The 25,000-nt window shown below is 43.0% G+C and overlaps 2 protein-coding genes across 15 annotated transcripts in view; one reads left to right on the top strand and one right to left on the bottom strand.

The window, feature by feature from the left end:
• tubgcp4 (tubulin gamma complex component 4) overlaps nucleotides 1–5,866 on the top strand; it is a 10,096-nt gene extending 4,230 nt beyond the window's left edge. Inside the window, exons 7-18 of the mRNA XM_074659060.1 lie at nucleotides 312–513; nucleotides 608–773; nucleotides 876–1,000; nucleotides 1,446–1,496; nucleotides 1,575–1,680; nucleotides 1,867–1,974; nucleotides 2,369–2,513; nucleotides 2,614–2,791; nucleotides 3,033–3,167; nucleotides 4,628–4,744; nucleotides 4,827–4,966; nucleotides 5,079–5,866. Coding sequence (XP_074515161.1) covers nucleotides 312–513; nucleotides 608–773; nucleotides 876–1,000; nucleotides 1,446–1,496; nucleotides 1,575–1,680; nucleotides 1,867–1,974; nucleotides 2,369–2,513; nucleotides 2,614–2,791; nucleotides 3,033–3,167; nucleotides 4,628–4,744; nucleotides 4,827–4,966; nucleotides 5,079–5,085 — 1,480 coding nt within the window. The 3' untranslated portion in view covers nucleotides 5,086–5,866. The remainder of the gene's footprint in view (nucleotides 1–311; nucleotides 514–607; nucleotides 774–875; nucleotides 1,001–1,445; nucleotides 1,497–1,574; nucleotides 1,681–1,866; nucleotides 1,975–2,368; nucleotides 2,514–2,613; nucleotides 2,792–3,032; nucleotides 3,168–4,627; nucleotides 4,745–4,826; nucleotides 4,967–5,078) is intronic.
• Nucleotides 5,853–25,000, bottom strand: part of tp53bp1 (tumor protein p53 binding protein, 1) — a 71,551-nt gene continuing 52,403 nt past the window's right edge. For 6 of the 14 annotated variants that reach the window (XM_074658941.1, XM_074658931.1, XM_074658949.1 and 3 more), the window contains 25 exons: nucleotides 24,889–24,959; nucleotides 24,679–24,807; nucleotides 24,075–24,129; nucleotides 23,817–23,977; nucleotides 23,524–23,650; nucleotides 23,340–23,431; nucleotides 23,069–23,256; nucleotides 21,761–22,907; nucleotides 20,608–20,724; nucleotides 20,327–20,518; nucleotides 20,160–20,226; nucleotides 18,713–18,805; nucleotides 16,785–17,043; nucleotides 16,549–16,617; nucleotides 16,293–16,445; nucleotides 15,049–15,266; nucleotides 14,549–14,719; nucleotides 12,918–13,315; nucleotides 12,638–12,829; nucleotides 12,325–12,507; nucleotides 8,640–8,828; nucleotides 8,436–8,530; nucleotides 7,380–7,576; nucleotides 6,258–6,394; nucleotides 5,853–6,180 (listed from right to left, as the gene is read on the bottom strand). In XM_074658941.1, the coding sequence (XP_074515042.1) occupies nucleotides 5,990–6,180; nucleotides 6,258–6,394; nucleotides 7,380–7,576; nucleotides 8,436–8,530; nucleotides 8,640–8,828; nucleotides 12,325–12,507; nucleotides 12,638–12,829; nucleotides 12,918–13,315; nucleotides 14,549–14,719; nucleotides 15,049–15,266; nucleotides 16,293–16,445; nucleotides 16,549–16,617; nucleotides 16,785–17,043; nucleotides 18,713–18,805; nucleotides 20,160–20,226; nucleotides 20,327–20,518; nucleotides 20,608–20,724; nucleotides 21,761–22,907; nucleotides 23,069–23,256; nucleotides 23,340–23,431; nucleotides 23,524–23,650; nucleotides 23,817–23,977; nucleotides 24,075–24,129; nucleotides 24,679–24,807; nucleotides 24,889–24,959 (4,891 nt within the window). In that variant the 3' untranslated portion in view covers nucleotides 5,853–5,989. Of the gene's footprint in view, nucleotides 6,181–6,257; nucleotides 6,395–7,379; nucleotides 7,577–8,435; nucleotides 8,531–8,639; nucleotides 8,829–11,740; nucleotides 11,810–12,324; nucleotides 12,508–12,637; nucleotides 12,830–12,917; nucleotides 13,316–14,548; nucleotides 14,720–15,048; nucleotides 15,267–16,292; nucleotides 16,446–16,548; nucleotides 16,618–16,784; nucleotides 17,044–18,712; nucleotides 18,806–20,159; nucleotides 20,227–20,326; nucleotides 20,519–20,607; nucleotides 20,725–21,760; nucleotides 22,908–23,068; nucleotides 23,257–23,339; nucleotides 23,432–23,523; nucleotides 23,651–23,816; nucleotides 23,978–24,074; nucleotides 24,130–24,678; nucleotides 24,808–24,888; nucleotides 24,960–25,000 lie in introns of those variants that run through there. The other 8 variants (XM_074659000.1, XM_074658978.1, XM_074658989.1 and 5 more) reach the window with 8 other exon arrangements.

Below are 25,000 nucleotides of genomic sequence, written 5' to 3'. Positions count from 1 at the left end.
ATTCCAATATGTTCTCTTATGATGCTTATGTGAAATAGAGACAGCAAGTAACCCTGTTTCAATAGTTGCTTGGCTGAAGGATTTAAAATAATTATTATACCCCTGCGACATCGTGGTCGCAGCATCGTATGATTGATTCCTGCTTTTTGTAAAAACCACTGCACCATTTTATGGGTATGTTTGAGCTGCAATGTGCATTGTCTTACACTACAATGCAAGTCATAAAATCCTCTGTATTATCATCTTATTATGATTTACCACGTCACACTAAGATACCTTTTTTGTGTGTTTTTGTTTTATTCATTGTGCAGGATTCTTGCTGTATGCCATGGTGTGATGTATAAGCAGCTAGCAGCTTGGATGCTGCACGGCTTGCTGCTGGACCAAAGCGAGGAGTTTTTCGTGAAGCAGGGGCCCAGTGCAGGAGGAGCTGCTGCCAACCAGGAGGAGGAGGAGGAGGACCTGGGGCTGGGAGGCTTGAGTGGGAAACAGCTGAGAGAACTACAGGACCTGGTGAGAACTACAGTTAGACACACAGGCCAAGAGATCAGTACGTACAGTATATTTAAACAGAGGTTTGATGATGTGTTTCTGTGTCGTGGTGCAGAGGCTGATCGAGGAGGAGAACATGCTGGCTCCGTCTCTGCAGCAGTTCTCCCTCCGAACAGAGATGCTGCCTTCTTACATTCCCATCAGAGTGGCTGAGAAGATCCTCTTCGTTGGAGAGTCTGTCCAGATGTTTGAAAACCACAACCACAGTCCATCTAGAGCTGGTAGTCTATCTAAGAGAAATCTTGTACTAGCATACTCTAACTTTTATCTGTATATCACTACGAGAATACAACTCTTTATTTCTTCCATTTTGTTTATTTTAGGCTCCATATTGAAGCACCAGGAGGACTTGTTTGCTTCAGAGCTCCACAGACTCAAACAGCAGCCTCTTTTCAGCCTGACGGATTTTGAAAATTTGATTGATCGCATCAGGAGCACGGTGGCAGAGGTGAGCTCATATACTACTGCATTCTTTTAATCTTTCAAGTAGGGCTGCAACTAATGATAATTTTCAATGTCGATTATTTTCTCGCTTAAACGATTAGTTGTTTGGTCTTGGTAAAATGGTAAAAAAATGTCGATCAGTGTTTCCCAAAGGCCTAAAATGACGTCCTCAAATGTCTTTTTGTCCACAACTCAAAGATATTCAGTTTACTGTCATAGAGATGAAAAGAAAATATTCACATTTAAGAAGTGGGAATCAGAAAATTGACTTTTCTTTTCTTAAAAAAATACTTAAGCCTATTAAACGATCATTAAAATAGTTGCCGATTAATTTAATGACAACTAATCGATTAATCGTTGCAGCTGTACTTTCAACTAAATAACATTCCAGGACAGCTACCATGCTCAGTGTGACTAAAATAAATTGTCACAATCTCCCTGACTTGCAGCATCTCTGGACGTTGATGGTGGAGGAGTCAGATCTGCTCGAACAGCTCAAGGTTTGTATTAATCACACTTTGTTCTAGATCATAAATCAGTGCACAGTGAACAGTGTTGACGTTTGTATTTTCTTCCAGATTATTAAAGACTTCTACTTGCTGGGTCGTGGCGAGCTCTACCAGGTTTTTATTGACCTCGCGCAGCACATGCTGAAGACGCCTCCAACGGCCGTCACTGAGCACGGTACATTTGAATTTTCTAACCTGACTTAAGATCTGTGAAGTAGTTTTCACCCGTCTTTATTGTTCCGTAGTTAAAGCAGTTTTCATTTCACAAGATGCGTTTACATTAAAGACTTGTTAAATACTCCTGGTTACAGTTGTCATAAGAAGAACTGGATGCATTTTCATGTGTTTTTCTGTCCCACAGATGTAAATGTGGCCTTTCAGCAGGCAGCTCATAAGGTGCTCCTGGACGACGACAACCTCCTGCCTCTGCTGCACCTCACTGTAGACTACCAGGGCAAAGACAGCAAAGGTGAGCTGCTGACCAAAGCTTACTGTACATGTTGATGATGTAACACATCAGACTGAAGGAGAAAAGCACCTGGATGATGTTGTGTTAACAGAAATGAAAATAGAAACCTTTTTACTTTAAGATGAGGCTCTCCTTTATTTGGTGTTTAGTGCCATCCAGTGGTTTTATGATGAACTTTGACATTTGGAGATTTCTGCAAGAATTGCATTTTTCTGCGATTGGATGGCGAGCACTTCTGTTGTGTAAACTGCCCAGAACCCCCTCATTGTCAATCTAGCTAGGAAAGCCATCCATCCTCTGAATGCTCTAGGTCTCTAGTTTGTGGCTGTAAAGTTTCATGAGGCTGTGATTATCCTAGAGGTCAATTTAATGCGGTTATGGTTTGTTTTTTCAGAGGCGACAGGCCCCAGAGACGGAGCCACTCCTCCACAAGACACCTCCCCTCGTGAGGTCCCTCCCACCGGTTGGGCAGCTCTCGGTCTCACCTACAAGGTTCAGTGGCCGCTGCACATCCTCTTCACCCCTGCTATCTTGGAGAAGTGTGTACTCTTTTTGGCTCCCTGTTGTAGCATTTATTCAATTGTCAGTACAGCTGGTGATCATCCTCTCCTCCTGTTTGTTCCTCCTCTCTGTGGTCAGGTACAACGTTGTGTTCAGGTACCTGCTGAGTGTGCGGCGGGTGCAGTCGCAGCTGCAGCACTGCTGGGCTCTACAGATGCAGAGGAAGCACCTCAAGTCCAGCCAGACTGTCGCCGTTAAGTGGAGACTACGCAACCACATGGCGTTCCTGATCGACAACCTGCAGTACTACTTGCAGGTAACACTACAGTGAAAGAGGCCAGATGTATAAATGATGTGTGCGTACGTATGCACATTTCCCACATGCAAACCAGTATTTATAAAAAACGATCGTGTGTTAAAGATTGTGTTCATCTTGCACATGTTTTAAACTGAGTTCACACGGTCTTCAAGAGCATCCTCGCCCCAGTTTGAAGATAAATCCCTGTTGATCTTTGTAACATGCAGAATATTGTTTAACAAACTCTGCTTGTCTCTAGGTGGATGTGCTGGAGTCTCAGTTCTCTCAGCTGCTTCAGCAGATCAACTCCACCAGAGACTTTGAGAGCATCCGACTGGCCCACGACCACTTCCTCAGTAACCTGCTCGCCCAGTCCTTCATCCTCCTTAAGCCGGTAGGAATCACTGAGCCAAATTATGTTTGAACTTAAAGTAATACTTCAACCCCAAAGTGAACCCAGTGTTACCTTTAATTCATGGAGAAAACTTTGCATAAAAAAACTTCTGCATTAACAGTGTCACACTTGCACAGGCTACTTGTCCGAAGTGTTTTCAATAGTACGGATAGAAAACCCGGCCATGGCAACATGGTGATAAAAAGAGAAAAATATATTATGAATATAAATAAAATGTAAAGTTTGTCATGAAAAAAAGTCATGGTATAGTATGTCATAAAAAAAGCCATAGTATTTCATAAAAAGGGTTTCGTAGTATGTCATAAAAAAATGTCATAGTATTTTATATTCTAAAAGTGCCATAGTATAGTCATTGAATAATGCTTTTGTGTAGTATGTCATAAAAAATGTCATAATATAGCATCTCGTAAAAAGTTATACAAATGTCACAGTATAGTATGTTGTGAAAAATATCATAGTATATTGTGTTATAAAAAAGTCATAGAAATAATTTCAGTGTATTGTCATAAAAAAATAGTAGAAAAAAGTCATAGTTTGTAATAAAAAATGACGTAGTATATTATGACGGAAAATTTTTTATAGTATAGTATGTCATAAAAAATGTCATGTCAAATGTCAGTCTATTATGTCATAAGAAAGTCATAAAAAAAGTCATAGTATAGTATGACGAAGAAAAAAAAGTCATAGTATGTTGAAAAAAGTAAAAAATAAAAAAAAAATCATATGTTGGAAAAAAAAAAAAAAAGTCATAGGTCGAAAAAAGTAAAGTCATAGTATAGTATGACGAAAAAAAGGAAAAATCATTATGTTGAAAAAAATAAATAAGTATAGTATGTCGAAAAAAATCAAAGAATTATAGCATGTTGAAAAAAAGTTAAAAAAAAAAGTCATAGTATAGTATGATGAAAAAAAGTGAAAAAAAAAAAATCATGTTGAAAAAAGTCCTAGGTCGAAAAAAGTAAAAAAAAAAAAAAAAGTCCTAGTATAGTATGTTGAAAAAAAGTAATAAAAAAAACAAGTCACTAAAGTTTAAAAAAAAAAAATTATAGTTTAGTATGTCGAAAAAAGTAAAAACAACAAAAAATCATAGTATAGTATGTCGAAAAAAGTCAGTTTGTAATAAAAAAAATGACGTACTATATTATGACGGAAATTTTTTTATAGTATAGTATGTCATAAAAAAGTCATAGTAAAGTCTGTCGAAAAATTTTATGAAAAAGTCAGTTTAGTTTGTCCTAAAAAATGTCATAAAAGAATGTCACAAGAAAAAATCATGAGACTGGGATGTGAAGACTGACTTTGACCTTTTACCACCCAAATCAAATCAGTTCATCTCTGATTCACTGAGCTAAATTATGATGGAACTAGCTGTTGAAATTCGTCCATGTCTCAAACTGAGACAGTTTTAATGAAGTCTTAATAAATGCTTCTGTCCTCAGGTATTCCACTGTCTGAACGAGATCCTGGAGCTGTGTCAAACCTTCTGCTCGCTGGTCAGTCAGAATGTGGTGTCACTGGACGAGAGGGGAACTGCTCAGCTGGACATCCTGGTCAAGGTAGCGTCGCTTATCTCCTCATTTGTTTAATGTTGGAACATGGTAAGACATATTTTGTAACACATACACTTTAAAATTTCAGGGCTTCAGACGGCAGTCCTCTTTGCTGTTTAAAATCCTTTCGAGCGTGAGGAACCATCAGATAAACTCTGATCTGGCTCAGCTGTTACTGCGACTGGACTACAACAAATACTACACCCAGGCTGGAGGCACTCTGGGCAGGTAGGACACACATTATTTTCTCAGCTTAAAAATTCATTTAGTGAACTTCGCACAAAATTCAATACACTCCACTCTCGAAACAATTGAAAAACTCAATGTTCCTTCTTTTCAGTGTTTAAGAAGAACACAAAGGATTAAGATGTCCATCTAAGCTGCACTCACACTGAACAGAAGAAACTCCCATCAGTCCTTTGTCCTAAACAAATAACTGTTCGTCTGGAATGCCTGTTAGAATGATCTTTAAAGGGTTAGGTCACCCAAATTATACAATCATGTTTTCCTCACTCACCTGTAGAGTTATCTAGCCATGCAGACAGTTTTTTTTCAGATATGTGCCTCTGAAACTTGTTTGGTTTGGGTGATCTGACTCTTTGGCTATAGATAAGTCCGGCGACCGCTTTGTGTGTTCCGCAATCTAGCGGCGCCGTCGTTACTGCGGTGGCAAGTTGTACTGACTCTACTCTCTGCTAACCGTGTTAACTGGTGACTTTCGGCCGAAAGCATCCGTGCTTGCTCTTAGTAACTTACATAAATGGTCGGCGATAAGTGTATTTAAAATGGATTAAAGTCAAATTGAAGGCTTTTACGAGGACACAGCTGTCGTCACATCGAGCAACCACGACGCCTTCGGCTGAGAGTCAGTGAACACGGTTAGCGGACACTTTGTACGTGTTCCGTTTGTGAACTCCTGGACATCGCTTTCAAAAGTAACGTTAACAGCCTGCATTTAAACGTGTGCGTAATGTAGGGAGATGCCACCGCAGTAATGGCGACTTCCGGTATTTCCCCGGATCCATGTATAGCTCACTGTCACTTGTATAAACTGTAAATATATAAGACCTTGTTGCGTGTACCATTTTCTGTGGAGAAAATAAACTTCGATCGCTTAAAATGAAACAAGGGTCACAATTTATTATCCCATTAAAAACAGACAGGATAAAGTTATATACAGCAGAGGCATGCAACAGAACTAATGCTGAACATTTAACATGGTCGAAGGCATTTTGCACGTGTGGAGTCGGATTATGAGGAAGAGGAGTAGTCGTGGCGATACTGAGGCTTGCTATGGAAACCCAGGCGCTCCCCACGGATGACACTCTGGATGAGCCACTCGGGAGACACCAACGGGAGTTCCTGTGATGTCACATTTTTCTCTACCAATGGCGGACAGGCACGGTCTGTCACCACAACATCATACTTGCCAGCAGGAATGTCTACAGATGGAGGGAAGAACAAACTTTCAGTAACAACAAAGTTACAGCATAATATTATCAATCTGGACATCATGTACCTGAACCGTCTTTGTCCGCCTGGAACTGTCGAACAGAGGACCCTCCACCCATGGTGATCAGCTGTGCCCAGAACTCCACTGGCTTCTCAAACACCAGAAGGACCCGTAGAGCCTTGAATGGGCTGCAGCGTGGATGCCTAATGAGAGAAAATATATGAGAGAAAATATATTAAAACAGCAAGTCCACTCTCCTTCAACTGAGGGTGAGCACCTCTACGTCACATTAAATAACCATTAAAAGTCATAGTATAGTATGTCAAAAATAACATTGAAAAAAAGTCATGGTATAGTATGTCATTAAAAAATCACAATAGAGTATGTTGAAAAAAGTCATTAAAGGGTTATAGTACAGTATGTCGAAAAAAGTAAAAAAAAAAAAGTCACTAAAGTCATAGTATGTCGGAAAAAAGTCATTAAAAAAAAGAAAGTCGTATGTGGAAAAAAAGTCATAGGTTGAAAAAGTCATAGTAGGTCGAAAAAAGTAAAAAAAAAAAAAAGTCTTAAACGTCATAGTATAGTATGTCGAAAAAAGTCATAGTATAATATGTTGAAAAAAGTCGTATAGTATGTCGTAAAAAAAAAAAAAAAGTCGCTAAAAAGTCATAGTATGTCGGAAAAAATCATAAGTTTAAAAGTCAGTATGTTAAAAAAAAAAAAAAGTCAGGTCGAAAAAAGTAAAAAAAAAAAGTCGTATGTCGGAAAAAGTCATGAAAAAAGTTTTTAAAAAGTCATAGTATGACGAAAAGTTTTTAAAAAGTCAGAGTATAGTATGTCAAAAAGTCATAAAGTTGAAAAAAAAAGTCATAGGTTGAAAAAAGTTAAAAAAAAAGTCATAGTATGTTGAAAAAAGTAAAAAGTCTTTAAAAAGTCAAAGTATGTCGAAAAAAGTTAAAAAAAAAAAGTCATAGTATGTGACCCAGGTGGTCATAAGTATGGTGGCCCTGAGCTCAACAATCTGCCAATTCAGAAAACATCTTGTTTTGACAATCTACAGATTGATCTTTCAAAACAAATACTAAGCTCTGTGACTTGAATGCGAACACGACCCGAGATACTCTCTACCAAATCATCCAGTGAAACCCAAAGAACGAAGAGCAAAATGGTAAAAGAGGTTGGTCTTACCATTCTACCATGGCCTCATCTGGCCCCACGCCGGCAGGCAGCAGGTAGTTCCTGTAGTTGAGCAGCTTGTTATCTTTGCAGCAGTCTCGTACCCAGAGGTGCGACACACACGGCACGCCGCTGGCCAAACACAGCAAGTACTTCCTTGTACGACAGTGCTGGTCGGCAATGAGCAGGCTCTGGTAAGCTGCCTTACACTGAAGAGGGAACCAAACAAAAGAAAATATAGCTTGAGCTCTGCTTTTACATGATATTTATCACCATTCTTGTTGGTCAATAAAGCAGCACTGAGGAATTTACTGCTTAAATCAACTACATTTAGTATTTTCCCTTTTAAGTACGTTAAAATATGACGACGCAAGACCACAACTTAGACAATATGCAGTGAGAGCTGTACGAGTGTGAAAACAATAAAATTGGACTAATAACTATGATATAACTGGAGTAATATTTGACTAAAATATTGACAATAAAAACATAAAAACATATCAGCAACACTCATGTGACCAGAACTTGGCGTTCCTTCACCAGATTTCACAATGGCGGCGGCGTCACAAACTTTCTCATTTTACAGCTAACCCGTGCTACAAGATGATTCTGACAACATTTGAGGAGGGAAATGGACATTAACGTAACATAATATTGATTCATATTTGATCAGCGCTGCCTAGTTTCACCATTTGATCGGGGTTCAGAGTGATTGACAGCCGGCTCTCATAGACAGCAGCTGGACAGCAGACCTCAGATCAGCTCTTACTGCTTGTTTTCCTCCGGTCTGTGAAATCTTGCAGATGCCGTAAGGAGCACCGGAGGACACAGAGGAGCATCATTTTTTTCAGGTTACCTGTATATAACTTTTTTTTAATCATATTTGCTCCAATCTCGCCTCCGTCAGCTTTAATAGCAAAGGTCGAAATGACCCGGAATAATTGAGGTTTATAAAAATACTGGAGGCAATACTTAGAACAGATTTTTTTAGCCATTAATCCTAACTAACTTTCTTTATTCACAGGATGTAGTGTAGTTGTGTAGTGTTGGTGTTTTCAGAGCACTCACTTGTTCTTCATTGAAGTCCGGCAGGACGAAGCCTCCACCTGCCTGCAGCTGGGACTCTGTGTACGCTTTGTTATACGGACCCGTCTGCACGTAATCTGTTGAACAAAACGAATCAATAGTTATTGATTAGAGGAAGCTTCAGCAGACTCAGCACGCTGCTGCTGGCGTGCATGATAATCCTCAGATTGTCATCGTCTGCCTCACCGTCCTCGTCATCGCTGGCGTGCCTGTTGGTCAGCCGGTCGATCTCCGACGAGGCGGTGAGCATGAAGGCGAAGCCCATGAAGAGGGTGGTGTTCTGGGGCAGCGGACCGTGAGTCTCCGCCACGTCACCGGACTGACCGGGGAGATCGGTGCCGCTGCCGGAGGTGTTACACAAACCGACCCGCTGAGCTGCAGACAGAAACACACACACGTGTTAAAGTAGAAAAGACAACCAGCGAAACAGTCAGATTAAATCAGAGTTTGGACTTTAAAACGTCTGTTCATCCAAATTACAAAAACACATTTTCTCTTTTACCTCCAGAGATATCTGACCCTGCAGAGTGTTTATGATTTATCTGCTGATGTTTTGAGATCTAAAATTTCTGAAATAATTCCTATTAATTTGGTCTTTGTTTTCTTCTTTTGTTGTTTTTATTTCTGTATTTTTGCACTTTAACTACGTTTAGAAAGGTGCTATACAAATAAAGATTTATTATTATTATTAAAGCAGCTGACTGTGTTCTTTGGATGATCCAGAGTAACAAGAACAAGATGTTGCTTTGTTGCTGAACATCAGGACATTATGTTTAGGATAATATTACTTATTACTAATTATAAATATAAACACCAAACTGAAAAACAAGGGTAAGGACAATATAAAGAATAGATGTATAGCTGTCACAGCAGTTAACTTGTGGATGGTTGTGACAAGAAATTAAAGATGTGTAGTTGACTTTAAACAACTCTAAACATATTTAAACATAAGGAGGTAAACAGGTATACATCTCTGGCAAACTTCCATCTTACTTGAGCCAGAAGTTTGTTATTCTCCAAAACAGTTCTAATCTAAAATCACATAAATGGCTTCAGATTAAAGTTCCTTCTATCAGTACAGAAGAGCCTGATCCACTACGGTCCTGGTCCTGGTCCTGGTCCTGGAACGATCTGCAGGCCGAGCTTAAACTTGAGACCATCATCTCTTGAAATGATTTTAAACATAGAATAAAGGAAGTGGTCGCTGAAAGCTGCAGTTAAACACATGACCAACATGCTGCTCTGTTAATGCACTCACTGTCTGATGTCATGTGTATTTTGTTGTACCTTATTGTTGCTGTCGTGATTCAATGTTGTCTTGTCACAGTATGTGTTGGATGCTGCTATCTGACCCCGTCTTGACTATACTCTACGTCTCACTTGTAAAAGAGGTTTTAATCTCAATGTGACTTCCTAGTTAAATAAAGGTTATGAAAAGTATGATTGTTGTGTATGAAACATTTGGAACTCTCTTATTGTTTTGTTTTGTTTTTTGTATAGCCTAAACTAAGTAGTGAGTGAGTTGCCTATTAGAATATGCTGAGTAAAGAGGGGAGGTTTAATAAGATGAAGCTTCAGCCTACACCTTTTCAGTCAAAACCTTTTTTTATTTTATTTAATATCTTGTTACCTATTCTTTATTATGTGCGTTCCTTACAAGAAAACTGTTAATAAGAACCAAAATAAATGACTACTACTACTACTACTGTATGATGGAGAAGTTGATTTTTCCATCCAGACTGGACAAACTGGATTGAATATTCATCGCTACAGGTTTTGAAATTATCTTTTACTTAAGTTGCTATATTGGAAAAAAAATTATAATCTGTACTCCTACAGAAGTATAAATGTACGGGTTGTGGTACAGAGTAGATAAAAGGTACATGAGTAAATAAAAAAGGGGGTGAGAATAGAGAACATTTTTCAATCTGTTTTTTCCTTGATTTAATTTAAATGACTGAAAATGTCGGTTCGCAGCCGAGTGTGACGCAGTCGGGATGAGAATCAGCACCTCTAAATCTGAGGCCATGGTTCTCAGCAGGAAACCGGTGGTTTGCCTACTCCGGGTAGGGAATGAGTCCTTACCCCAAGTGAAGGAGTTTAAGTATCTCGGGGTCTTGTTCGCGAGTGAGGGGACGATGGAACGTGAGATTGGTCGGAGAATCGGAGCAGCGGGGGCGGTATTGCATTCGCTTTACCGCACCGTTGTGACGAAAAGAGAGCTGAGCCGGAAGGCAAAGCTCTCGATCTACCGTTCAATCTTCGTTCCTACTCTCACCTATGGTCATGAGGGTTGGGTCATGACCGAAAGAACGAGGTCGCGGGTACAAGCGGCCGAAATGGGTTTCCTCAGGAGGGTGGCTGGCGTCTCCCTTAGAGATAGGGTAAGAAGCTCAGTCATCCGTGAGGGACTCGGAGTAGAGTCCTTGCTCCTTTGCGTCGAAAGGAGCCAGTTGAGGTGGTTCGGGCATCTAGCACGGATGCCTCCTGGGCGCCTCCCTTGGGAGGTGTTCCAGGCACGACCAGCTGGGAGGAGACCACGGGGAAGACCCAGGACTAGGTGGAGAGATTATATCTCTACTCTGGCCTGGGAACGCCTCGGGATCCCCCAGCCAGAGCTGGTTAATGTGGCCCGGGAAAGGGAAGTTTAGGGTCCGCTGCTGGAGCTGTTGCCCCCGCGACCCGATCCCGGATAAGCGGTTGAAGATGGATGGATGGATGGACTGAAAATGTGTGGAAGGATACGTGGAGAGACGTTCTGTCATACGGATGTATAATATCTTGAAATCAGTCCTTATATTTTATTTTTTCATTTATTATTAATTTATTGTTATTTTCCATGTTTAAAAAAAATGTAAGAGACTATAAACTGTTTGGAGGATATTTGGTTTTCTATCTCAATAAAAATAATTAAAAGAATGTCTACATCAAACTGGAGGTAAATGAGAAGATTTCTGTAATTTGGCTGAACCGACCGTTTAATATAAATATAAATATATACAGTATACACCGTCTGCATTAAAGGAACAGTGTGTAACATTTCAGGGGATCTATTAGCAGATATTAAATATAGAATATTCATAACCATGGAAAGGGAAAGAGAGGAGTGAGCGGAGGGGGACTCAGTCGGTTGTAATCTGCAGCCTCACCACTAGATATCACCAAATCCTGCACACTGCACCTTTAAATGACCCTCAAAGGAAACACACCCATGACTTTACAGAAACACACACTTGATGTTCCCTCCACCGTGAACCAACACCGTGGTTAATACTGTTATTAATTACCAAGTCAGCCTCAGCAGCAGCCGGCAGACAGCAGCAGAGGACGGACAGCGACTGTCCTACATGTCTCAACTATGCTCAGTACAAAACATCACACATTACTGACTCACACAGGAAGAAACATCTGAGACCGGATCACTTCATCAAGTCGGTAGTAAGAGAATTAAAACAGAAAACAAGATTTTAAAACTGTCTGACGCTCAAAGCCTCACGGAGGAGGACGATGTTAAAAGCTTAAAAATCATTTATGGTGATATAGTTTTTCTAAAAAACATTTAAAAGGTGCCGTTACACCTGTAAAGTTCATACTGACACTGCAGGTTAATTAAAACCACAGATGAGAATACTACATTATGTTTAAAATCTAAAACTTAGTTAAGGCTTTGTTGGTGGATAGAATTAAGTAGAAGCTTAAAAACTTAACTTAAAAACGTAAAACATCAATTAAAGATAAGAAAAAACTGAATTCCTTAAATTAAAAAACACGGGGAGGAAAAACTGAAACCCCGAAATCCAGAAATTAAAAACAAACCCCCGCCCCTCTCTGTTCAGACGCGGTCATGGTTTCGGTGAGCGGGTCATCGTACCGGCTCTGGCGCCCGAGCCCCTGCGGCCTCTCTTGGCCGGCGACCTGGCGTCTTCGGAGGTCATCAGCTTCCTCTTGCCGGAGGGGCCGGGGGTCCGGGGGCTGCCGGAGGACGAGGAGCGGTTGGGAGTGTTCTGGCCCTCGGGGGCTCCTCTGCGCCTCCTCTTCCCCTCCACCAGGTTATCTAAAGGACAATATTAAACAACACTAGTTATTAAAGACAAAGAGCTCTGGAAAGACGGGTTTATGGGAGAATCTGTGATAACAACACACCAGATATTCAAAGCCTCCAAAGAAGATCTCTGTGTTCTTACCGAGGCTGATGTCGGAGGCCTTGGCCAGCGGAACGGAGGGTTCGTACGGTCCGAGGCTGTGCTGCTCCCTCAGCTTGTTGCCTTGCTCCAGAGACAGGATGACGGCGTTCCTGTTGTACCACTGCATCTGTCCGTCCCTCTCCACGCTGTAGAACAGATCCTGACCCTCGGTTTTATGGCCCCTCACGACACCTGTAGACACACAGTGAGAAAGAACATCATCAGAACATTTAGTTTAATCCAATGATTTAAAATACATCATTATAAAACTCCTCCTCACCTATGCTGAAGTACTCGTCCTCCAGCAGAGCGGTGACCTCCGTCTCCAGGGGGATGGGATCACACAGCAGGATGTCCTTCCCCGACACCTCACACTCGTAGCCGTCGTCGAACCGCAGGCGGAACCTCCCCTCGCCGGCGTCTTTGATGATACGGCCCGAGTAGAAGTAGCCGTTGGACGACCACTTGGCCACCACGCGCAGGCCGACGAAGCTGCTCCCGGCCGAGTTGGCCTCCTCTGGCGACGACCGGAGGGAGTCGGAGCGGCTGGGCAGCTCGGCGTCTGTGGGGCTGACGGGGAGGCGTGGGGGGAGCATGCGGGTGTAGGGCTCCTCCTCTGAGGAGGAATGCGGCTGGCCGTGAGGACCGAGCCTCCGCAGTGAGCCGGGACCGCCTCCCCTTAGAGAGCAGAGCAGAGAGGCTGTTCAGACCGCGATGTAAACATCTATCCATATCCAGTTTATTTAAAGATGAAGACATGACTGGTTACATCCCAGGTAAGGTATAATAACTGGAATGGGTCCTGATTGTCGGCCTTTGCTCCATAATTACTTAACCTTTATGCATCACTAGGGACATTTTGGGCTTTTTATATTTTTGATCATGTTTGGCTGTGTTAATGCGTACAGGAGAGCATGTTGGCAATGATAGGAGTTTTTCAATTTAGGGCTGTCAAAGTAAACGCAATAATAATGCGTTAACCTAAAGAATCCATCGGTACCAACCATCAGTCAGACTAGCTTATCATGAAGGAGGTTAAATAACGCTAAAAACTTTGGCGAGGAAAAACTGTCATGTCCATTTTCAAAGGGGTCCCTTGACCTCTGACCTCCAGATCAGTGAATGTAAATGGGTTCTATGGGTACCCACGAGTCTCCCCTTTACAGACATGCCCACTTTATGATCATCACATGCAGTTTGGGGCAAGTCATAGTCAAGTCAGCACACTGACACACTGACAGCTGTTGTTGCCTGTTGGGCTGCAGTTTGCCATGTTATGATTGGAGCATATTGTTTTATGCTAAATGCAGTACCTGTGAGGGTTTCTGGACAATATCTGTCATTGTTTTGTGTTGATAATTGATTTACAATAATAAATATATACATACATTTGCATAAAGCAGCATATTTGCCCACTCCCATGATGATAAGAGGATTAAATACTTGACAAATCTCCCTTTAAGGTGCATTTTGAACATAAAAAATGTGTGACTAATTTGCGATTAACTATTTTAATCGATCAACAGCCCTAGTTTGACTTTAATGCAGACATTAGTTTGTAAAAGATCAGTCAGTTCGTGTATTGACAAAAAATGAATCAACAATTTTGAAATCTGATCATTTGTTCAAGTCGAGAGGATTTTGACGTGTCATTATAAATTAAATATCTTTGGACTTTTGGTCGGAGAAAACTAATCTGAAGTCGTCACCATGGGGACGGGATCGTTTTCACTAGTTTATGACATTTACAAGACAGAAACGAGGACATGATTAACAGATTAATCACAACTGAATCATCAGTTGCAGCTCTGAGTGAGACGATCAGCTGTTTAGGATTAGTGAAAAGAGGAAAGGTAAAGTGTTATCAGAGATCGTGTTCCTGTTGTAGGGCGAGCCTCGGTGAGGACTCACCTGGACATTGAGGAGCGGGACGGGGGTCGTCCCCTCCTAGCCCTTCCTCTGGGGGTCAGCGGGACGAAGGCCCGGGACCCCAGGGTGCTGTAGCTTCTGTTCATTGTGACCACTGACCCCGCCCTGTGACCCCTGTGACCCCTCTGTTGGTGCCCGCCTCCCCTCCTGGGACTGCAGACACACAGAGGGGACGAATGGATCCGGTCAGGTTGCACAGGCACTGATCTGGGGCCACTCTCTAAATCAAACGCACCCCGCTGAGCGGGGGGGCGTCTAGTGACCCCAGATTCATGTCTGTGAGCAACGTGTACCTGAAGCAGGCGGGGATCAGTGAGTCACTGAGAAATTAGGGTGTTAGAAAGTCAAAGAAGGTGAAGAAGTGATACAGGAATCATCATGCAGCGAGTACAGACAGACGGAGCAGAGACTGAGGAGAAGTAGTGAGCATCTGATGGGCGGCGAGGAGGAAGAGGAGGAGGAAGAGGAGGCGGAGGAAGTACCTGAAGGACACGGTCCCTCGGCCGGGCGGCATGATGAAGTCTGGTCTGGTGAAGCCGCTGCTGCTGGTTCCTCCGGAGCTGTGCTGCATGCTGGAGGCCTTGGACGACAGAGAGCTGATGTCAGCGAGGTCACCGGAGGTCACGGAGCTGCTGCCTGTACGGCACGGAGAGATGTCGCCGTCCAACACCTGGCAGTCCACCACTGGCTCCTCGCTCTCCTGGTGACATCAAAATAAGCAGTCACACTCAAGGTCAAAAAGATATTAAATACATTTCCAAATTGCTGCTAAAGTTGTATATTATATCATTTATTCATTTAACTATGAATGACATCAAATATTTACAAAGTATGCAAAAGGTCATTGAGGAGGATGAGGAGGAGGTGGTGCGTTTAAAGTTAAACAATATATTGTTTATTTTATCTTCATCACAATGTCAACATCGCCAAAGACTGTGATACTCTGTTTGACTCAGTTGAAAGAGAGAATCAGTAGAAAACTGCACATTAAAATGTATCTATCATTCTTTTATTTGTTTTTATTTTATTGGTGCCTTTGTGATCGGTTCAAGTTGATCAATAAAAGAATGTTGAGAATAATTTCCTTTCATTTTTTTTTAAGTCAACAAGCAACTTGTTGTATTTTTGTAGAATACTGAAAGCAGCAGAACTGAGTACACTTTAATATCTTTCTATTGTGGACTTTATGTTGTCCTCATGTCTGGAGCTCTGGACTAAATCAACTTCCCCGTGTGGGAAAATAAAGTTGATGTGAATCTGTATTTGAACCGAACGATGGTACTCGCCGAGATGTTTCCTCGCTGACAAAATCTCATGAACCCACATAGACCGGCGGGTCCGTCCTCTCTCCCTACGTGCTTCAGCCTTCCCTTCATCCGGAGGAAATACTCCACCTTGTGCCGACATGTTTACTTCCGCAGATGTTCTGTATCATAGCAACCAGACAGGACCAAAGCGTCTCAGCTGAAAAAACACTTTGGTGGACACGGCCCTTAGTGTTTCTGTCTGCTGCTGAGCACGTAGTGAGCAGCAGCTTTTTAGAGCTTTCTCTGAAAGCGCCGCTATGAGAGCACTGAGAGTGAACCAGAACAGTTAAGTTGTGGGCCGGACAGATAAACAATGAGCTGAAACTCACTATGAAACTGAACTATCCCTTTATTATTAAGTGTTCACTCTCCAGCTGAAGACAGTCAAAGACCAGAGGAGTGAGACGTCTGTCCGTTACCTCTGTGACTTTGCGTTCCACCTCTTTGCCGTCCTCGTAATACACGTCTGTGATGATTCGTGTGACGGTGGTCCGCACTTCCTGGATGGTGCGCACGTGTCTGCGGTGGGCGGGGGCGGTGGTTCTTCTGAAGGACGGAGACTCTGGTTCCCCCTGCGAGACAACAAAACAAGGCAAAAAGAGTGTCAACGGGACAGTGTTCACAGACGTGAGCAGAATTGTCCTTCTTCATCCATAAAGACCTGAAGGTCCCTACCCTGCCAGCTGGGGAGCGCAGCCCCGGAGCATCGAAGCTGGTCTGCTGGGAGACGGTCCGCTGGCGGAGCTGAGACACACAGGACAGAGTCATCAACACCAGCAGGACACGTCTTCAGACTGCACCTCCACAAGCCATGCTAGTGCTTCTTTAACTCTCATTAGTCAAAAACAAAAGGCCATGTATTAAGCACTGAACACAAGTTTAGTTTGTGATGTTTACAGTAAGAGACTGACCTTATTGGACGGATTGGCGGTCTGCTGGGGAGCTCTCTGTCTGACGTCGGTCCTGTTCGGGGTCGGCGGTTCTGGAGCTTGAGGTGGTCCTCGCCGATCCTCAGACTGCCCTGCAGGGCCGGGAGGATCCTTCGAGGTCTCCTGCGGCGCTGACAACAACACTTCCTGCTGTGACGGCTCCGATTGGCTGTTGGGGAGGCTGTTGCATCCCAGTGAGGACGCCGGTGAGCTCCTCTGTGGCGAAGCGAACAGCTCCGCTCTGGAAAGATGTTAGAAATGAGACACTGTGAGACATCTGGAGCGAATACTCCGAATGCAACAAGCATCAGAAATCAAAAGCCTTTAATTAGATAACAGTATGGCCGCTCCTCTGGCACCATCATCAGGACAAAGCTTACTGTTTTTATTTGATGATGGTGACAACTACATAACAGAACTATCTAAATAAATGGACTTTTAGTCAAACAGGCTACTGCAGGAAACAAGTGGATTAAATTCAACCGCAGAAGACATTTTATAAAACAACCTCACTTTGTCAAAGCCGGAGGACAAAACTACACCTTACTGCTCCTCGTGTCCCGAGAGGACACGCCAAAAATAACCATCCATCCCACCTCCGGACTCCAGAAGTAGGTCTCTCTCTCTCACACACACAGAGTGGTGGCTAAAGTAGGCCTGTTTCTGTCTAATGAAACACATGAAATACAACGGAGGGAAAGCTGTTCTTACTTCCCCTGGTCTAACGGACATGTGAAGCTCCTGCAGGTCAGACGGTTGTAAATAGAATGAACGTCCTTACAGCATCTTTTAGATCGGGTGGTCACCAAACTCAGAGTTGTTCCAACTCCTACACGCAATGCCGTTAAAAATCTAGACTCGCAACGCGAACAAAAAGTGGGACAACACTGTAAATGGCTTTTCCCCCTGGTATCCTTCATGTCTGATATATATTGCATTCAGTCCAGCGGTATATATACACACACATTGGGTGCTAAAAAGGACTTGCAGCATTCAAATGAGAAACTGCAAAGGAAAGCATTAGGAACTGGCCAGAACCAGACAAAACAAGCTTTTAAATACGCTGCCTCTTCTTCGTGGAATAATGTACAGAAGGACCTGAAATAGTCAGAGCTGATTACTGTGGGGGGGGTTTAAGTCTATTTTAAAGGATGGAGTAAATAGCACTCTTGGTCAATGTGATCCCTCTGAAATCTTTCACTGAAATTGTTTTAATATACACCCGTTTTATGCATTACAACTTTTTTTTTGTATTGTATATGAACTATTTGTCTGCTTGTATTGTTTGTGTTTATTGTTGTAACAGTGGTTATGCTGCCCTCTTGGACCAAGTCACTCTTGAAATAGAGATTTTAATCTCAATAACACTTTTAGATAGATGGATAGATGGATAAATAAATAAATAAATAAATAGATAAATAAATAGATAAATAAATAAATAAATACACAGATAAATATATAAATAGATAGATAAATAAATAAATAGATTTAAAAAAAAAAAAAAAAATGTGCTGTCAAAGTTAACGCGATAATAATGTGTGAACACAAATTTGTTTTAACGCCACTTATTACTTCAACGCATTAACGCAACGTGATTTTTAGGTTGTAGCTCAGTTTTAAAGCTAGAGTGAAGATTTGAGCATGTGTTTTATGCTAAATGCAGTACCTGTGAGGGTTTCTGGACAATATCTGTCATTGTTTTGTGTTGTTAATTGATTTCCAATAATAAATATATACATACATTTGCATAAAGCAGCATATTATTTGCCCACTCCCATGTTGATAAGAGGATTAAATACTTGACAAATCTCCCTTTATGGTCCATTTTGAACAGATCAAAAACGTGCGATTGATTTGCAATTAATTAATAAAATGTATGACATTAAAACAGTGAGTGACGGGGTGCGTACCTGACAGGTGTGGTGTTGCCTCCAGTCTGGCTGTCCTCCTTTGAGTCCTGCTGTCTGTGCACCTGTCTGACTCGACTGAACACTGACGGGCTGCTGGGACATGAATCATCACTGTTACACTCCTATTTCTACAAACCAGCACGAAACCCTCTAAATAACTCTCTGATGTAGTGAACTCATGAGCCAGAGGTCAAAGAGGTCACAGAAACATGACGGTGCATTAAACTGCAGCTAACGGGGTCCACAGACGTCCTCCACCAAAGATCATGTTAAGAGTCATTTCTGCACCGCTGCTGTTATGTTAACATAACGTTACACCATCTAACGTTGTTATTCAGCTGATTTATATTTTCTGTTTACTTAAACGGCCGTGTTTGAGTGAGAAAATGCCTTAAACTAAAGTCACAGTCTGTAACTGATGCAAAAATACATTTGCCAGTGATTATCTTAACTGCATATATTACTCCAGTGATGAAATAAATCCGTCATCACCATTTTAAGTTTTAAGTCAAGTACTGATTCTCCAGTTCAGGGAAAGGGTTGCTACGACATACAGTTATTAAATTAATCTATGTGTCACAGGAAGCCTTTTGAATTTGAGGTCCAGTATTTTTCTGATTAGACATCTGACAAATAGGGTCTATTATCTTGTTACATTTGTTTGTTTTCAATGATAATTGAATAAAATATTGAAATATTAATCAGACAAGTTTTTTATATTTATTTTGGGTAAATTAATTGTTATATTAATTGGGAATTAAAAAAAATATATTTTTAGAATAGTTGATAAATTAGTCGTTAGATTAATCTAAAAAAAAAAAAAATCATTAGATTAATCAATAACAAATCATTAGATTAATCAATAAAAAAACATTAGATTAATCAATAAAAAAATATCGTTAGGTTAATCAATAAAAAAAATCTGTAGATTAATCAATAAAAAGAAATCGCTAGATTAATCAATTCAAAAATTATCGTTACTTTAATCAACAAAAAAAATCATTAGATTAATCAATAAAAAAATCATTAGATTAATCAATAAAAATATGATCGTTAGATTAATCAATAAAAAAAATCTGTAGATTAATCAATAAAAAAATTGATAGATGAATCAATAAACAAATTATCGTTACATTAATCAATAAAAAAAAGAATCATTAGATTAATCAATACAAAAAAATCTGTAGATTAATCAATAAAAAAATCATTAGATTAATCACTAAAAAAAAATGATCGTTACATTAATCAATAAAAAAATTATCATTAGATTAATCCATAAAGACATAATCATTATATTAATCGATCATTAGGTGAAGCCCTGGAAGCGACGCTGTCGAGGCTGAAGAACGACCTTCAGCTGCCTTTCATCCCCAGACACTGAATGGACGCAGTAACACACTTATGAAAGAAGTCAGGTAATGTGGATGAGGAGAGAATGCCAGGTTACCTGGTTACGGCCTTGGCAACAGTGGTAACCTTGACAACAGATCCATCCTCTTCTGATAGCGCTGGCTCTGGGGGATAGAAATCAGAGATGTATTAGTGATGAGTGCGTCCAGCTTCACCACCAGAAGGCTGCCGGGTTGAGAACATGAAGTGTTGAGCAGCTCTCACTCTGCAGGCTGAAGCGCTCCGAGCTGCCCTCTTCAACAGGCGTCACCAGCTTCATCCTCAAACTCAGCTTCCCGTCTCCCTTTTCCGTCGTGTCGTCCCCGCTTTCCCCCGCTACGATGTCACTGGCTGCCATCGCCCCGTCTGCAGACACATCACCCGCCACGCCCGACTTCTCAGAAAAGGAAGTGATCTCTGCAGAAACAACATGAAGAAGCTCGGCATCAGATCACGTTATGCTACCTGACATTTAGCAGACAAGTTTGTCCGGCGCCGGAACCCACCGATGGGAGTGCTGTGTCTCAGCGTCTGCTTCAGCTGGCTGATCAGAGGGGGCGTGGCTCCGACAACAGGACCAATCAGCTCCCCTTCTTTAGGAAGTGTGAAGTGGAAGGAAATCTCTGTAGTAGAAAAGCATCACATTAGATCACATCAGCTAGATCACTCAAACCCAGATGATACATCTCTAACTCTGACACTCAGCCACCACCTCTCCCCTCTAATGTTAGGCTACATCCACACTGATATATCTTCCTTTTAAAACGCATAACTTTTGCTACGTTTATGCCTAGCGTGCACACTACTCCGCCATTTTTGAGCCCCTAAAACGGAAAGATTTGAAAACGCTGCTGACGGCATTTTAGTTTTAAAACTCCGGGGTTGCATTTTAGTTTGAACGGACAGAAACGGAGACCTTTGAAAACGATGGCGCAGACGCCCATGTTCGCGTCTTGATTGGATCTTATATCAGTCATGACGTGTGCTTCCCTGATTCGTCACGCCCCATCACGGTAACCTTTTCCAGAAGAAAACGAACGACATCAAGCTATTATTCAAGTGCTTTGTGAGCGTGGCGTGTCCAGCAGCGTTATCGGTCCTACGGAGCGGAGGTTTGAAGGCTCAGTTTTGCAGCTTTGAGGAGGTTGATGGACCGTAAATGGAGAACTCTCCTTTGGTTATCTATGCTCGTTTTGGTCTATACAACTATTGTGAAGTTCAAAGAGAAATTGTAAACAAACAAGCATAAATGCTGCTCTCCAGTACGACGGGGACTTCCAGCCACCCAGCGGAGCTACGAGTGGGAGATCAATCAGATGACAACAAAAGCGAGACGTGTTGACCAAATGTCTTGACCCATAATGTAGTAAAACTATGGAACTGTTCATTTTTACACACAAGTAGATTTGATGTGTGAGAGAGAGATGGAGCAAAACTTAAATCAACCAGACTCCATTGACAAAAATGAGAACACAGAACACAGGAGTTGCTGGTCTACCACTGTCTCGATCGATTAGTGTGTTTGTGTTATTGTGTGACTTTGGTGAATCCAAACTAACCAAAGTCACACAATAACACAAACTAACTGATCCAGGCAGCGGTAACTGAGTAATGGATATCACACGTTGCTGACATACAGTCTATCTGAGCCCAGCTTACCTCCCGAGCTGTCGCTCAGACTCTTGTCTTTGAGCCCCTCTGGTTCAGGCCCCGCCCTCTCGGTCTGGGAGAGCCTATCAGGAGCCGCGTGCACCTTCTTCGCCTGAGTCTGGGACCCGTGGCCGTTAGTGGAGGCGGACACTTTGCCTCTGATTGGCTGGGAGCTTTTGACCTTTGACTGCGGCGTCACGTCTTTCTGAGGAACCTGGGAGTCTCTCTCGCTGTCTGACACAACGATGACACTGTCGTCTCCTCGGTCCTCACTGTCCTCCTCCTTCTCCTCCTCCTCCATGGGCTCCGGAGACACCAGCTGGCTCTGAGAGAGGACCAGAGCCAATCCTGAGGCCCCGCCTCCCGCTGTGCTCTCCCCTTCCTCCTCCATCACCTCCTCCTTCTCTTCGTCTACGTCACCCTGCTGACGCTGATCCGTCACGTCTCTGACCGTCTGACTGTTACCAACCGTTCCACGCTGCTGTGATGATGATTTAACGGACGGACTCTTCGCACTTCCTCCTTCCTTCCTCACGTCCACAGACTTCTTCATCACATCCACAGCAGACGTCTGAGAGATCATCGACTGCGAGGGCACACTGCAGGGCGTCGTGTCTGCGGGGGAAGTGTCCTGCACACAGCTGTTAACAGTCACATCAGAGGGCTCAAACTTTGGTTGCGAGCAGGATACCCCGTCAGCAGAGCTCACCTCTTTGCCGCCACTCTTTACATTCACATGTTGTACATTCAAAGAAGTCTTTTTGTGCACTTCAGACTTTTGCGACAGACCAGACGGCTCCTTCTTTTCACATTCGCTGCGATGTTTTGTTGGTTCAGTAGAGGTGGAAGCTTTAGAACTGGAGGCGGTTTGTGACTCCGAGGGGACGCCGTTGCTCTCGCTCTTCTGGTGCGACACCACAGAGTCGCTGGTGTCGACGCCGGTCGGCTCTTCCAGGTCCTCGATCTGCGTGGCCTGGCTGTCCTCCTCGACGTGCTGAGCTGAGCTGCAGCTCTGCGTGTTCACAGAGAGCTGCAAAGGCAAAGTGAAAGGAGCTGACTCCGGGCGTTGAGACGGCGTCTCACGAGGCAACGATACCGCTGTCTTCTTATCTGACTGCTGCGGGGCGTCCTGGCTCTGCGTCGGGACAAACACATCCTGAGAAAACAGAAAGAAACATGGATTATTATCATCTAAGGCTGAAACTAAAGGTTATTTCATCAGCAATTCACCTGCTGCACCTACAATGAACTGATTGTGGCGTGCAGTGCACTGCAGCCCTGAAACAAAGGATTAAAATGAAAAAATGAAGTACATACATGAGAGAACTCTGGCTGGGAGGGTAAAGAGAGCGTTCGCTCCAACACAAAACCAGGGGAATTCTGGGAGACGGGAGTGGAGGCAGATGGGCGTGGCTTAGAGGCCGCCTCCGTTTCCATCGGCTCCTCCTCCTTTTCTCCCGCTCGCTCTTCTGGAGGCAGCGAAGTATCCATCGGTTCATCAGCACCTGACGGAGAGAACTCATGTTAGCTCCGTTCACCAGCTGACTCTCCATTTAAATTCAGTCATCAGAGAAGGTTAAGCATTCACCGTGTTCATTCTCTGGTCCGGTCGGTGAGCTGGGAACTATTAGAGGAGTGTGGGTGAAGTCTGGGGTCGGGGCAACGTAGTCAACAGAGCTCCTAGACAGAAAGAGGCAGAGAGAACATCAGGTCATTTTCTACATTGTGAGTTGGATAGAAGAACTGAATATGAGAGTGTTCTGGTGACTTACTGGGACAGACTTTCCTGCACCAGCGTTCCCTGTCCAGACAGATGCAGCAGTCGCAGGCTTTGTGCCGGTGTCGAGGTGGGGTGACCCTGCTGCTCCGGCTCAGACACGGTGCTGTCCACTGCAGCGCCTGACAGGAGCACAAAGCTAAATATATTAGGGCTGTCAAAGTTAACACAATAATAACGCGTTAATGCTAATTTGTTTTACTAATTCCCTAATTTCTTTAACACAACAGCTCTATCAAATCAGCACCCAAGCATCGTACAAATTGCGCCACATATGTAGACATGTACCTGTCTTGTCAGCATCGAACATGTCCTCCTGTGAGGACAGGATCTCACAGTCCTGCTCATCAGAGGCCTGGAGGCCCTCTGAGTGCAGCAGAGCCTGGATGCCCAGCTGCCTCCCCGTCTGACCCGAAGACTCCAGAGAGCTGCTGGAGCTCACCTCAGATCTGGAGAGGGAAAGAAAAAAGAGACGCTGCTCATCCCAGACCTGTCTGTGCACCGCTAATGGATGCAGGATTTAAAGACCACATGGAGCCATCGTACCTCACTGCTTTGTTGTCCTGACTCTGTGAAGTCCTGCAGCTCATGTTCTGCTCTGCTGGTGATGGACAGAAGGGAGAAGTTAGATTGACTCTTTAAACTGTTTGATGTCAGCATGAATGCTCTGATCAGGTACTAAATAATGAACTATTACACCCGGCTTATATTCACTTATTACTGCTCTAACCCACACACACAGTCCACTGGAGCAGGTAGAAATGTGATGCCTCAACAATCAACGTTTTAACCCTCTTCATACTTCATCTATGCATCTTGAGCTGATTAAATAGTTAAACAGTTAGTTAGAACATACAGTACATCGCCGGTTGTTTTTGGGGGCAATTGTTTGGGTGATTTTGTCATTTTATTTAGCTGATTTAATGGTCTGCCTCTGAGGAACGAGTGAGAGCCGCTGCTCAGCGGGCAGCTGGCACAGCGCTAAAATAAAGTGCACAGCGGGGGGGAAACAGCATGAGGAGCCGGCATGTTTTCACATCTAACTCTGTGAATTAAGGATTTATTTTGGCCGGTTGGAAAACGTCAACATGTCGCCCAACCCCAGTGTAAATGTATAAATCACAGCATCTATAAATAGAAGTCTTGATACCTAATTTGGAGCGTCTCTCGCTGTCTGGCTGAGGTACGACGTCGTCTTCTTCCTCCTGACTGTTCACCGCTTCACCGCGCAGATCCTGACTCTGAGAAAGCTCCAGAAACCCAAACTGAGAGGCTCCTTCTGAAACACGCACACGCACATGTCAGTAACACAGGCGGCACTATTTAACTGTATACTGGACGTGGATGTTGGAGCTCCTACCCTCAGACTGAATGCAGTGTGTGGTTGAATCAGCTCCAGCATCCATATCAGTGTCCTCTGCTGCTGCACACCTGAAAGAAAGAACAGCAACCAGAGTGAGAACACTACATCA

The sequence above is a fragment of the Sebastes fasciatus genome, chromosome 2, assembly GCF_043250625.1.
Source record: "Sebastes fasciatus isolate fSebFas1 chromosome 2, fSebFas1.pri, whole genome shotgun sequence".
NCBI lineage: Eukaryota > Metazoa > Chordata > Actinopteri > Perciformes > Sebastidae > Sebastes > Sebastes fasciatus.
Note: the sequence above shows the minus strand (reverse complement) of the source record. Positions and strands in the feature narration are given on the sequence as shown.